This window comes from Dryas octopetala, chromosome 2 (assembly GCF_963921425.1).
Source record: "Dryas octopetala chromosome 2, drDryOcto1.1, whole genome shotgun sequence".
Lineage (NCBI taxonomy): Eukaryota > Viridiplantae > Streptophyta > Magnoliopsida > Rosales > Rosaceae > Dryas > Dryas octopetala.
The window spans coordinates 15,985,527-16,000,040 of record NC_141367.1 but is presented as its reverse complement, the minus strand read 5'-3'; the positions used below and the strand labels follow the sequence as shown (position 1 = coordinate 16,000,040).

At 33.6% G+C, this 14,514-nt stretch overlaps 2 protein-coding genes across 2 annotated transcripts; both read right to left on the bottom strand.

The window, feature by feature from the left end:
- Positions 1-271: 271 nt before the first annotated feature.
- Positions 272-2,880, bottom strand: LOC147293459 (protein FAR1-RELATED SEQUENCE 5-like). Its single transcript, XM_086231073.1, has 4 exons — positions 780-2,880; positions 544-662; positions 384-464; positions 272-292 (listed from the first exon to the last, which is right to left on the bottom strand). Exons 1-4 carry the CDS (start codon positions 2,878-2,880, stop codon positions 272-274), a joined length of 2,322 nt encoding a protein of 773 aa, XP_086087199.1.
- Positions 2,881-4,039: 1,159 nt separating this feature from the next.
- LOC147293458 (PTI1-like tyrosine-protein kinase At3g15890) lies at positions 4,040-6,169 on the bottom strand. Its single transcript, XM_086233157.1, has 4 exons — positions 6,120-6,169; positions 5,783-5,939; positions 5,374-5,636; positions 4,040-4,739 (listed from the first exon to the last, which is right to left on the bottom strand). The coding sequence occupies exons 1-4, from the start codon at positions 6,167-6,169 to the stop codon at positions 4,040-4,042; spliced, it is 1,170 nt and encodes a 389-aa protein (XP_086089283.1).
- Between the last annotated feature and the right edge of the window lie 8,345 nt (positions 6,170-14,514).

Sequence of the window (14,514 nt, the reverse complement as noted above, 5' to 3'; positions counted from 1 at the left end):
ACATAAACTAAAAACTGAGCAGCCATAGGGGTATATTAATCAACAACTAGAAAAATTCATCCAATTCCCATTGACAATAGTTATATATGCATACAACAGTGTCTCAAGACAAACAGTCTCATACTTAGGCATTCATGTGCAAAAAATACAATTTCTCTCATGTACACAAAAAATTAGACTTTCATTCTATTCTGTATGATCAAAAAAACTAAGTGCTGCCCTTCCAAAAAAAACAAGTGCTGCCTTCCCAAAAGAATCTGTATGCTGCTCTCTATTTGTAGCTGCTGGAATCCTGTAGGTCACAAATTCACCAAAAATTAGAATGCAATTATAAGTTACTTTATTTAACAATTAACCTAAGAAACTAATACTAAAACTCAAACCTGACTCAAGTGACTTAAGTGAGGCATATGTGCATTGCTAAACTGAGAATTGGGATGTCCAAAGTGCCAATTTAAATTGCCCTAAAAGAGAATAAAGTGTCAAGATACTAATTGCATATAATTCACTAGAACTCTAAATTAAATTTTGCAAAAGGCATACCTGATTATAAATTGGATGATGAGATAAACCGAAGTGATAAGTTGATGGATTAAGTATTGGCATTTGGGGTGGTGCTACTCGATGAGATGAAACATTGGAAGTTTCTTGACTACATTTTCCTATATATGTACGCAAAGACTAATTAATGATACAATAAAATAACACAATCATAAAATTCAATTATATGCTAAACAAAAAGCAGTGAGAACAACATCTAGCTAACAAATTACATGTACCTTTCGTAGCCTTTTTTTTTCGCTTCTCTAAACTGCTTTTTAGTCGAGACTTTGTCATTTGCGCCCTCACAATTGGTGGATTCAGAACTGTCGATTGATTAGGGAGAATGCTGTCATTGGATTGTTCATCCATTTTCTTTAAGTTATTCAACATATTTGTAACTTCCAAGTCTTTTTCAAGACGCTTCATCGCCTCTACTAGCATTTCTTTAACAATCTTAGTTCCACAATCACTCAATGAAGCTATACCATAAACATTTCTTCCTTCATGCATCAACTCACTAAGGCGCAATAATCTAGCTGACTTTGGATCGTTGCTTATAGAAGCACTTTTATTATTACTCCACACAATCCCTTTCTTTGCATCCTTAGTCCACCTCTTCAATATGTATTGTGTAGGTAAACTAGTGAAGTTATTCAAATCAAACACCCTTAAAGCATGACGACACAAGATCCCCATTGACTCAAACAGCTTACAAGAACAAGAAATATCCAAAGTCACAGGGTTATATTCAATTCTATATAATCTTTGTTGAGCTTCTTCAAATACATCATAGGCATAAACCTCATCCTTATGGCAAACTTCTTTCACCCTCACCGTAATACAACCCAATAACTCCTTCTCAAAGAAACTAAACAATTTAATAGTGTACACATTAGCTCCATGACTCAACATTCCATTCCTTACTCGTAGACGAGGTACACCATTTTTGCAACGAAAATCATCTTCCAACTCCGCTAAACGCATCTCTTCTATTTTTTTCTCATAATGATGCACAAATTTAATGAGCTTCATTGTTTTTGTAGAAATTTGATGGAAAATATTATTTGTACTCTCACTCCTTTGGGTTGATCTCATATTTGCTGAAAAACTATCCAAACTAAAAGCTGGGCACCACTTGTCTCGAAGTGAATATAACTTCTTAAGCCATGGCTGATCTCCAAGGTTCAATTCATTAATCATTTCATCCCACGAAGCCTCAAATTCAGTTTCACTTTTACAGCCATTAAAACACTTGTTGAAATGCTTCTTGAACTCAGGATTAGCAAAAAGACATCCAAGATTTTCTTTTGCTTTCTTAGCAATGTGCCAAGTGCACAACCGGTGGCGCGTCCTTGGAAACACTATTTTAATTGCCTTTGCAATTGCCTTATCCTCATCTGTAAAAATAGTTGTTGGCTCTTTGTTTCCCATTGCTTCTAAAAAAGACTCAAACAACCAGACAAATGACTCAGTACTTTGATCTAAAAGAAAAGAACAACCAAATAAGACATTCTTCCAATGGTGGTTAACTCCCACAAATGGAGCACAATATAAATTATATTTATTAGTTCGAAATGTTGTGTCAAAGCATACGACATCACCAAAACATTCATAATCTAACTTTGATCTGCTATCTCTCCAAAAGAAATTTGTCATTCGACTAAATTGATCCAATTGCATTGAGTAGAAAAAGTTAGGATCATCACCTTGCTTACGCTTAAAGTGGTTTAACAGACTTTGCCCATCCCCTGCTTCCATCATTTCATTCTTCTTCCTTTGCAAGTAGTTTTGAACATCTTTCTTAGTGAATCCAATATTCTCAGCACCACCCACTTCATTCGCTAGGTAGAAGTATGATTTTGTCGGTCTTATACCAGCATCAACCATAGAACTAATAACACTTGCATGTGCATCAATTATTTTTCGACCTGATCTTAAAAACTGTCTTTCTTCAGCTTTAGCAAGGTCATGGTTGTGATCTGAAATAATATGAGAAATTGTCCATATATCATCTTTCACATTAAACCGAACCATAGCCTTGCAACCTGTTCTTGTCTCTAACCGATTGAGTTTTCTCACTGTAAGTGAATTTTCATTTTCGAAAACCCCTTCTTTGGAACACAAAAATTCTCTTTGGCGAATATTCCCTGATACATCTTTTCGTAAATGTCCTTTACGAATACTGAAACCCTTTCTTAAAGCATAATTATTGTATAAATTGTAAGCTTCATCATCAGAGTATACCTTTCTTCCCACTTTGAGTTCTTCATCTACATCTTCTCCAAATATCTCATCATGATCACTTAATATCTCTGTTCCACAATTTGAGTGCTCCATTGGCTTAATCAACCTAATCACATAAATATATATATGCATTTAGTTAATACAATATACAAAAAATTTTGGGCATTACAATCCTATTAGCCTAAATTTGATTGAATTTTTTTTCCAATTGTTTTCCTTACTATGGCTTATTAAACCATCAGACTTAGCCCAATATTGGGACGAAGTTTGCACTGGGGTCAATACAATTCACACCAAAAGGAAAAACACAATAATAGATTTCTCATAAAATAAAATTAAGCAAGTCAAACAAACAGTAACATAAAAAGTAGTTGAATAAGCCTCACCTTCAAAGACTTTCTTGATTAGAATTGTTTCACTGATCTAATGTTTTTCCTATTCAATAGGCTTTCTTCACAATTGATTAAAGCAAAGAAAATTGAATAAAGGCATCTTCTTTGGGCCTTCAAACTTTGGAGGAGAGCATAACCCTTTGATGGAAAAAGAGCGCCAACAGAGAAAAATTGTGGAGGGAAGGCTTTTGGATGGAAAAATTGGGAAACAGAGGGAAAGTATTTTATTTTTTCTATTAACGTCGTATTTGACGACGTGAAGAGGGAAGCGAAAGAGGCAAAGAGAAAAGGCAGAGAATGGAGGAGTCTTGGTCTGGTCCAGGTGGATAAAAAATATGACAGATGTCACCACATAAATGGGAGTCTCATTAGGTGAGTGGCATTCCAGCCCCACCGAAGACTCTCTCCCCCCGGCAGTGGTACGCCCGCAATCCTTTTGCCACGTGGCAGCTCAGTAGCTTCACGTGTGGCATAGGCCCATTTTTGTGTCAAACACCCTACCCAGCCAAATATAGTAAGCCAGTTTGTATGTAGTGATAAAATTAATTTCAGTAATTGGAGTCGTTTTTTCAATTGGGTTCTTCTTGTTCAGTCATATCTGTCAGCAATGAAGATATAAGAAATTTGTTGTTTGTTGTACCTCCAAGTAAAAAATAATGACATGCATATTATATAACATCTTCTCATGAATTTGCATAATGATCAAGAAGAAAAGTCTGTCACTCCCCTCTCAAATTAACCATTTTCTCTTGTTATATATGGAAATAATATATTGCTGGCTGAATGCTGAATATTGACAAATCAATAGCTATATATATAAGCATAATTAATTAAATGGAGTACTACTACTACCACCACTCTCACACATACTTAGCCATATGATTTCTCCTCTCTCCATTGAGCTTGTAAGGGTCCTGCATTTTCTGCACCTCTATTGCACTAAAAACCCCATAATTCCCATTGCTTTCATCACCACCCTCATCTTCATCATCTGTGGCTTGGTCAAGTGCCAGCAGCTCCTCCTTGTATCTCACACTTTCAATCCTCAGTGGTATCATTTCGGCCTTATTCTCATACCCTTTCAAAAGCCCAACCACTTCCTTCATGTTGGGCCTTTTCTCAGGCTCACTTTTCACACACATTGCAGCCACATTGATGGCCATCTTCAACTGCGTCTCATCAAAGTTGCCTCTGAGTTTTGGGTCAGCAAGGTCCTTAAACCTCCCTTTAGTTATAAGAGGCTCAGCCCATTCAGTTATTGTCCTCTTAAGCCCACCAGGGAGTTTCTCAATGGGCTTTCTTCCAGTGACAAGTTCTAAGAGGAGAATCCCAAAGCTGTAGACATCACAGCCCTCGGAGACCTTTCCCCACATGGCATATTCTGGGGCTAGATACCCTAGAGTGCCCTTTACTCGGGTAGTCATGTGGCTCACACCTTCTGGGATTAGCTTGGCGAACCCAAAATCTGCTACTAGTGGCTCGAAGTCTGAATCCAAGAGCACATTGCTTGCCTTTATGTCTCTATGAAGGATGTGGGGTGTTACCTCATGGTGCAAGTACCTAAAAACCACACATAGAATGAACAATTTAATTCTTTAAGTTGGAAATTTTTTTTTTTTTTTTTTTTTGGTAGGGACAATTATATTTTTCAATAATACTAGAATGATCAAATTTGCTTACCAAAGTTACTTACAAAAAGCATGTGTCAATCAATATGATAATTGTTCAAAATAAATGAGATCTAAAATGGATCTAAAATTTGAATAAATAAAAAAAATCACATCATTAAATGAACATAATTTAGTAAACAAATTTGGTGTATATAGTAGTTTTTAAATGGTTTTTTTTGTCCATTACGGAGTTCATGCCCGAAAGAACAAACTAAACTAAAACAAATCAAGGTGTAGCAACATGGTTTAGTAAACAAATTTGGTGGGTGTAGCCTTCATTAATCGATGATTTAGTTTGAGTTGCTAGACCTTGATTTGTTTTAGTTTAGCTTTCTCTTCAAGCGTTGACCTCCTCGGTGGACCAAAAAAGTAAGAAATTTTGATCACTTGTCATTATATATTGACCATGAAAATCCCTAATCACTAATCATTGGATTAAAATCTAATGACTTAGATTCATATATATAATTAAATAATATGTTTAAATGACCATATATACAATAAGGTGTATAGTTTATTCTTACAGGAGGCCTTCTGCTGAGCCAATAGCAACCTTCATTCTCCTTTTCCAATCTAGTTGAACTTCACTTGCAAATTGGCCATGCAAATGGGAAAGTAAGCTGAGATTTGGCATGTAATCATACACAATAAGGCGTTGATCAGCCCCAGCATAATAGCCCTTCAGACCCAACAAATTCTTGTGCCTAACCCTCCCAAGAACTTCAACTTCAACTGCAAATTCCATTTCAGCCTTTGAATTCATTGCTTTCAACTTCTTCACAGCAATCTGAAGTTATAAATATTCAAAAGTTGTTAAAAAAGTTAAGGGTTCAACTTATACTTTGTAATATTTATGAATCAAATTAACGAGGGTCAAAATTATACAGTTTATTAAAACGAATCATTTATGAAATTTCTCGTATATATATACACCTGGAGACCATCACTGGTTTTTCCCCAAAAGACACTTCCAAACCCTCCTTCTCCAAGCAAATTGTCATCACTAAAACCATTGGTGGCTGTATGCAATTCCTTGTATGAAAATATCCTCCATGATGTTTGGCCTCTACCAATTTGATCATCAGAAGCCCTAAAATTCCAACCCAACCAAAACTTTCTTTTAGTTTCAATGAAAAGTCTACTCATGTTAAACAATCATTTAATATAACAACTTAAACGGTTAGAAAATGAGTTAATTATGTATATCAAACTATCAAACTAGTTAAGAGTTTATGAGAAATTAACATAAATATTATACATTTATACATACCCTCCTTCATCTACATTCTCTGAACTACAGCAACTTAAGGAGGACCCCATGGTAGCAGTTGGGATATTGATGAGTTCAAAATTGAGTTGAGCTAGCTAACTTCTACAATTGAACCAAATAAGTGGTGTTATGGTCGTATATTATAGATGTGATGATGGCCGACCTTGGCCGGCAAGTGTTGATATGAATATGAACTTGCTAATTGGACGGTTGTAAGCTAAGGCAACATCATAATTAAATGGAACAAAATTTTAGTACCCTGAAATTAATAATTTAATATTTAATATTTTAATGTACTAAATTAATATGTGACGTCACTAGATTATCTTATACCATATAATTAAGTAATTAATTACTGAGTAATATGTGGGATGGTCCGTCATCATAAAATCAGTAATGTTGCAAAGTGGCAACACGAGCAGCTTCGAAATTAACTCTTCAATTTATACCGTTTTGTACAATGATTGAACTTAAAATAGCTGCAGCCCATTGTTGTAATTTGAAAATTGATATGATTTTCCAATTTCATGATTATTTGGTATAGTAGATGGCATATAATTTTTCTTCTTTATCGGAGAAAGTTCTGAATTTAAATATCGTGGATGATAGTTGATTTAATATAATAAAAAAATTTATATGTCCATCCAATTAATTTTTTTTTTTATCTCAGAGAGAGGCAATTCAAATATGAGACATCTTTTAATGTTGGGAAGAATAATATCACTAAACTAATATAGCTAGTTTTTTTGTTATATTAAAGGGTTTGAACCATGTACCTAGCCTAATCCTAACCTTTACCCCACCCACACTCACCACTTGAGCTAACCCCAAAAGCAACTAATATAGCTAATTGCTCATCATGACCATCTAATTAGATAACCTAATGAGTTTACGTACCCTCTCAGTCCTATGGGCACACGCTAAAAAAATTCTCAAGTACGTTTTATAATCTCTAAATTTTGATATATTCTAAAAATTTCTCTTTTTAGCGAGTACATAATAGCTTTGCAATAGTTTCTTTTATAGATAATGTTTCTTTTCTTTTTTTGGCCAACTTTTATAGATAATGTTTCACTTAAAGTTTTTATCTCTTTTTTCTTTGATCATTTATAAATATACATCTCTTGATATCGATATTTTGTCAATATTTATGTGTTTTCATACTTTTGACAGTTAACATCAATATCTAATACATACCTTTATAGAATTCCTAGGATATGGAAGTTGTTATGAATGTTGTATCATATATTTTGCCAATTAATTGGCGTTGATTAAGTACTTTGTCATTGATTAGGCACTTTTATTAATTGATGTTCAAATTGATTGTCATGTACACATTATCTTTCTAGTTGGAGAGATCGAGTGCCTGCCTCTATACTTTATTTGACTTTGAATTTGATGCCATAAAGTATATACCAAGAAGATTAGTCAACTGATTATTTGATACATGGTCGACTGGACTACTTAACTAACAAGTATTTTAGATATCAAAATTAATGACATTACTCAAAAGATAAAAGGTTTGTTTGACTTTTGCTTTTAGCTTTTTTTTTTACATAAAAATTGTCAACTTATTTTTTTCCTTCAATACGTTTGGACATTTTCAAACCAAAAGAAAGAAGGAATTGAAAAACTCTAGCTGCTAAAGTGAAAAACAACCTCCAAAATTTTGTCTGCAGCGGCCTAGACCTTTAGGCCTCAGGCCGCCGCCGCAGGCTAATGTTTTAGTTTTCTTAAATTTCGAATCTCTCACTTAATCGAGGGTTAGTTTTAATTTTATTTTGTCAAGTTCACTTTCTTATTCTTCGAAAATGTTTGTCTAGTGTTTTTCTCTGACTTTTTGTCAATAGAGATGAACTCTAGCCAGTTTCTTGTTGGTGTTTTTTTCAATTGTTTTTCCAGGACTGATGGTGCTTTAGATCCCGTTATGGGGGTGAGTGGTGCGGGTACGATTGTTCGTGATTGCACAAAGAGATTGTGGTGGTTATGGTCCTCCCTCTTAGTCGTATTACTTCCTCCCAACAAGTAGAGATTTGTGTTTTTGCATGAGATCCAATTTGTCTTGAGTGTTGGGTTTTCTTCTATCAAATTTGTAAAGATAGGATTTAATTTGTAATTTAGTAACTAATTAATCTATTAAGCATATGACGGGATTTAACCGTAAACTTTTTTATTTTTCTATTTGAATGCATTAATATGTCAATATGAATAGTTGTGGGGTAGTGAAAACCAAGGTCGGTGATGGTAGCAATAATGGTGATGAAGCACGTTCAAAAAAGTACGTGGCTTATATTGGAGCTATATTTGTAACCTTACATGCAATTTGTGAGAGTCATCAATGGATATATATAGAAGGCTTATTCACGATTTATCACTCAAAACTGTTTTTCATTCCCAGATTACCACTTGAAAATTTTTTTGTTTCAGGTTACCACCTATAACTTGCACCCGTGTCTCATTTTACCTTATTCTGTTAACACCTCTGTAAACAATGATGACGTAGCGCACATTCAGCGTGCCATGTCAGCATTTTTCTATTATAATAAACTTTGAAAATTAATAAAAGAACATATATGACACGCGTACGTGTCGCGCATATCTAGCGTGACACGTGTCACATTTGTTATTTTATTTTCTGATTTTTGCTATTTTCCTATTATAATAAACTTTGAAAATTAATTGAATATAGCTCCGGACTTAGAAAAATACACGAAAAATTCTTACGAATTCGTCTTGACTAGTACGTACTAATTTACTATGGAGTCAAAATACCAATTTTTCCTCTAAGTATTTCCAGAAAATTTGAGAAGTCCCAATTTATTTCTAGAAAATGAAGCAAAATTTCCCTCTATTAAATAAATTCTAGAATTTCCATAAAATCTTGGACGAATTCTAAAAAATATTTTGAAAATTACTGAAAACTTGTTTTAGAGAATTCTTTCGAGGTTTTACAAAAATTATAAAATTTTTCTAGAATTTATTTTCCTCTACGACTAGGAGGTCTTTTGGGTAGCAAAAATGTTCACGAGAAAGGTATTATTAGTTTTTAGAAGACCAACGGGTAAACCTCGTATTTTTTAGAGTTCGGGAGATTATCCTATGAATTTCCAAAAAGTCTAGAGTATTTTAATCTTCTAGAAATAAATTTGGACTTCCCAAATTTTCTGGAAATACTCAGAGGGAAAATTGGTATTTTGACCCCATAGTAAATTAGTATTAGTCAAGACGAGTTCATAGGAATTTTCTTGTGTATTTTTCTGAGTCTGGAACTATTTTTAATTAATTTTTAAATTTTATAAAAATAAGAAAATAACAAAAATCCGAAAATAAAATAAAAGATATGATATGTGGCGCACATCCAGCGCGCCACGTCAGTATTTTTTACGGAAATGTTGACGGAACAAAGTAAAATGGGGCACATATGTAAGTTATAGGTGGTAACCTGAAATAAAAAAACTTTCAAGTAGTCATTTGAGAATGAAAAATAGTTTTGGATGGTAAATCATGAAATAAGCCTATATAGAATTAGACCACACATTTTAATGTAAAGATTTTTTTTTATTTTATAAAATTACCTCATACTCAATCCACTCGGATGGCTAAATTAGGATAATATCAGCATGTGTGACATTTGTGTGAATAAGTAAAGATACATGGTTAGACTCATCCATCGACTTTTGCACAATAAGAGATACAATAAAACCCTTCTAAATTAATAATCTCGGTTAAATAATAAAATCTTCCGGTCCCAACTCGGGCCAGTATACTAAAATAATAACCTCGCTAAATGCATAAGATAATAATTTTTCTTAAAATCCTTTAGGGCCCAACGAATATATAAATTAATAACTGATGAAATACATAAACTGAATTGAACCTCATCCTTAATATTTTGAAATGCATACACCACATAATTTAGTATTTTTTTTTTTTTTTCATTTTGAAAACACTTGATCTTCTAGTTCTTAACTTATCTCGAAAATATATATATGTACTTATCTTTAATACACTTAATCTTCTGGTTCGTAATCCATGTATGTATGTACTTATCTTGAAATCACTTGATCTTCTAATTCTTAACATCCATTTAAATTAATACATGTATCTTTGTAAAAAAAAAAAATAATAACACATGAACAAAAAAAAACATAAAACTCTTTTTAAATTAATAAATATTCGTTTATCAATAAATTAATAAATTAGTCATTTATTGATATATAAATAACCCCATTAAAATAATAATTTATAAACTCCCTATAAATTATTCATTTATTGTTGCAACAGTAGTAAACAAAAACGACACTCCTCCAAGTGAGGGATCCAAACAGGTGTGGTCCGTTGAGTATTATGCAGCTCATTATATTTTAGATTTAATTTTCAAATCCAAGATTGAAGTAACCTTTGCATTTGTTTTAGTGCTATTGGGGCTTTCTCTATCTCACTTCGTTTACATTGACTCTCATTGAGTCATTGATAATATTAGATGTATTCTTTTGATGTACATGGACTCTCATGATTCAGGCACAGTGACGGTTGCTATAACTTGCATTCTAATTCATAACTCCAGCATACAAATGGAGTGATTCTACACAACCATTATATATGGACATGCAATCCCGCAAGATACTGTTTTTAAAATTGTCAAAAATATTTTTAAATTAATAAAAGCGTTTTTGGTAGCATTTAATAAAAATAAATAAAAATGTTTCTACATTATAAAAGCACTTTTAAGTGATTTTTTGAGAAGTTCATGTCAGGTGCTTTCTCAGAAAGCACTTTTAAGTACTTTTGCATGAACAACTTAAAATTTTTATTAAAATTTGTATATGCTTCTAAGAAGCAGTGCCAAACAGGTATATAATATAATTAGCTTCGAAATATGTTTTTATATTTATAACCCGTCACACTCGATTTTAAGAATAAAATTGCATTGATCAATCGGTCAACAAAACAACTATAATTGTAACATTGTAGTTACATTATTCCTACAACTGTAACTAATTCTAATCTTAAGCTCATAAATGCTCTAAAACATATTAAATCATAAATTTTTTATTTTTTAATTGTTAGGAAAATTTTTGACCAGGTGTTCAAAGATCATAATCGGAACTTCGGAAGTCCATAAATCACTTTACAAATAAGCATGCAAGGCTGAAAGGTGTGCGTGAAATCAACCAGTTGATTTATTTTAAGAATGGGCTGAGGACCAAGCAAGACTGACCAGGTTGGGCCTCTATTTTTCTTACAGCATTGTGCTCATCCCGACCCAATTGCATAAATGGACCAAGCCCATATACCTTATTCAATTTTGTGATATCTCATGGTCCATAGTCATTTCAATTGATTCATACATATAGCATTAGCGTTTCATTTCTCATTGTAGTTATAGCATCAATCTTACAGTTATATATTTGTTTGCCTTAATTTCTCTCCGGCCTAGTTGACACATGGCCGTAGATCAAGAAAACCATGTTCTTCTATTTTGCATTTGGGCGTGCGAGTACACGGTCGTGAGGCCGAGCGTACAATTGATGATGTTGCGTGAATCTGACTTCAGGTCAGGCAAGCGTGAACCGAGGAAGGAACATCTCTCAGTTTCAAAGATTCTAATGCCTTAACTGCAAGGACTTAGGGTAGATAGGCCGTATTAGGTGTGATGGTGATGCGATGTGAAAACGTGTATGTGCGAGTGATTGGTGTAAAATCAAGATCAAGTATATAACAGTTAACTGTAAAGACAAAATCAAAACTCAAACAATCTTTAGTATTACTTGTAATAATGCAAGTATGAACGGTAAAACGCATAATCTAAACTACTTTAATATAAGAAAACAATAAACTTAGTTATGCAAGGAAATAAAGAACAAAAAATTGAAAATTAGCAATATGCGGATTAAACTACCATACTTGCATTAATTCCAATAAAACCGAAGAACATAAAGATTTTGATCTTAAGTTCTTGAAAGAAACCATGAGATTTTCTCAAAAACTTTGCCTAAAAACTGAAAATTGAATTGAACATAATAACAACCTATGAAAGTTTGGAGGCTTAATGCTCTTGAATTTCTTGGATTTTTTCTGGGGGATTTTTCGTGTCGTTTGTGGTGATACAAGGCTTATATTTATAGTGATCAAACCCTAGTGGGTGCCTTGAATCCCAAGAGTCTTGATTCTTCTGAAGAGTTGTAATGGGAAAGGATCTTGAAGAGTTATGACTCTTCGATTGCTTGTCCCAATTGGACTTATTTCCTTGATTTGATCCAAATGCTAGGCTCGACCTGCTTGGCTTTTCGGGTTTCAATGTTATTCCGGCCTATTTCTTTTCTCAACATGTTCTGGTTTGACAGTTTCTTTCATTTATTGGGCCATATATAACAAAGATTGGAACAATAATATTTCATTCCTGGCCCAAACACTGATAATGCAAAAAATAGGTCCAAACAATATCTAGGTCAAAGATGCATATGGCACCATAACTAGCATATGGATATGACTTGTTCACCAGGCAATTACCTTTGGAGCTGCTGCCCCTACTACATGCTAATACTCATGGGTTTGACTTGATTAATTGGGTCTGTAATTGCATATTTTCTTGTTATAACTTGGAAGTACTGTCTTAATTACCAGGGCTTTTCATGAATTAACCAAATAGGGATAAGTTTGGATGTTCTAATATAACATAAAATCTTTGCATCCATATTTGACTTTGCCTAAAACATGGACTCCAAAACATGCCATAATGTTTTCTTATCATTCCGTAAATTTGGACTACACATTCAGTTAAGAATCAACTTATCCACATATTTAGTTAAGAGTCAACTTATCCACATATTCAGTTAATAGTCAACTTAATCAATAAATCTGATTCAAATTCACAATTTACCTGCACAATAAATCTCATATATATATGTTTTTGTCCATTTCTCTCATCTTGTTTTCATCTCTCAAAAATTGATTCCAATGAACTGCCTTTCATTTTAATTACCATATGGGGTATACCCTCCCCTCACAAACCTTCAATATGACCAAAGTTTCTGCAATAATTTTCCCAAATGCCTCAAGCAGTTGGTAGACAAGGTCCCTTTCTAGCCAGATACAAACATTTAAAACGCTGAGTCGTAATTTTCAAACCTTTTGAGCAAGAAAGTAAAGAGCAAACAAACCTTCACCTGCACAGCTTTTATGATTGCAAAATATTGGAATGTCATGATTTGACATGACACAAGTAAAGCAAGTCCATATCAGCAATTATTGGAGCCTCATCTTCTCTTTGAATCCACAAAATTTTTTTTAATCTTTTGCCCAACAACCCAAAAAAATGTTCAACCACAAGAAACCCAGAAATTGATTTTTTTATAGATCTCCATATCCAGCAAATTAAAGCATGTCATTTTAACTGTCAAATTAAATAAGGGCCGGTTAGTGAGGTCATGAGGTCTACAATCAATCTTTGATCAATTTTTAGTAGGCCAGCCAAGGATGTATATAGTACATGATTACTCGTGCTTAAAGTAAAACAATGTGAGTAGCTTTTGAAGGTTGAATCGCTAATCAAACACAACATATCAGATTCTACCGTCTTTATTAGAGGACCGGGCCGACCCTAGCCATGTGCAAGTAGTGCATGGTACAGGACCCCAATTTATTTATTTATTTTTTTTATGTAGGCCCATTTTTCATCGAAAAAATTAGCCTAAAACACATTTTCATGCCCATTATTAGTTGGGGAAATATTTGTAAAATATAAAAAGTATAGGAATTAGTGAATTACTGTAATTATCTCCTTGTGGGATGAACAAAATTATTATGAAATTTTTACCCTAAAATATGGTTTTGGCATGATATCAGACCCATCCAAATTCCTATTTCACTCTCTTAGGAATTCAGTGGTGTTTTAGGGTTTCCTTGATCCTTGTTCTTTGGTTTTCAAGAGTTTTCTTGAAAATCTTGTGTTTGTGTGTTTACGGGAATTATTTTCCCTTGGTTTGTGACTCTGTTTTTGGGTTTGTGTTTGCTACGTACTTTGTTGCTTTGCGTTCTTGATTTGTTACTTCATGTTCGTCGTGACTGCTACTTCCACCGAGGGCTCGCATATCCCTTCTGATCCCTCGGTACTGGAACTTTTGCGTGTTTGCGGATTTGGTTGCTTTTTCTGCTGTTTTCTTTATCATGGTGAAGTCTACATCTACAGATTTTCCAAAGGACAACAAGAAATTTGAATCATTCAATCCTCTTCTTCCTCCTGTGGCCTTTTAGGATTCATCTATCACTTATGTGTTCGCATCTTATGCTATTGTGTGTGCTGAGGCTAATAGACGAGAGAGAAGGAAAGATGGTCATTTTTTGTTTCAAGCAGCTATCAACTAATTATTGATATAGCGTTCTTTATCTTCAT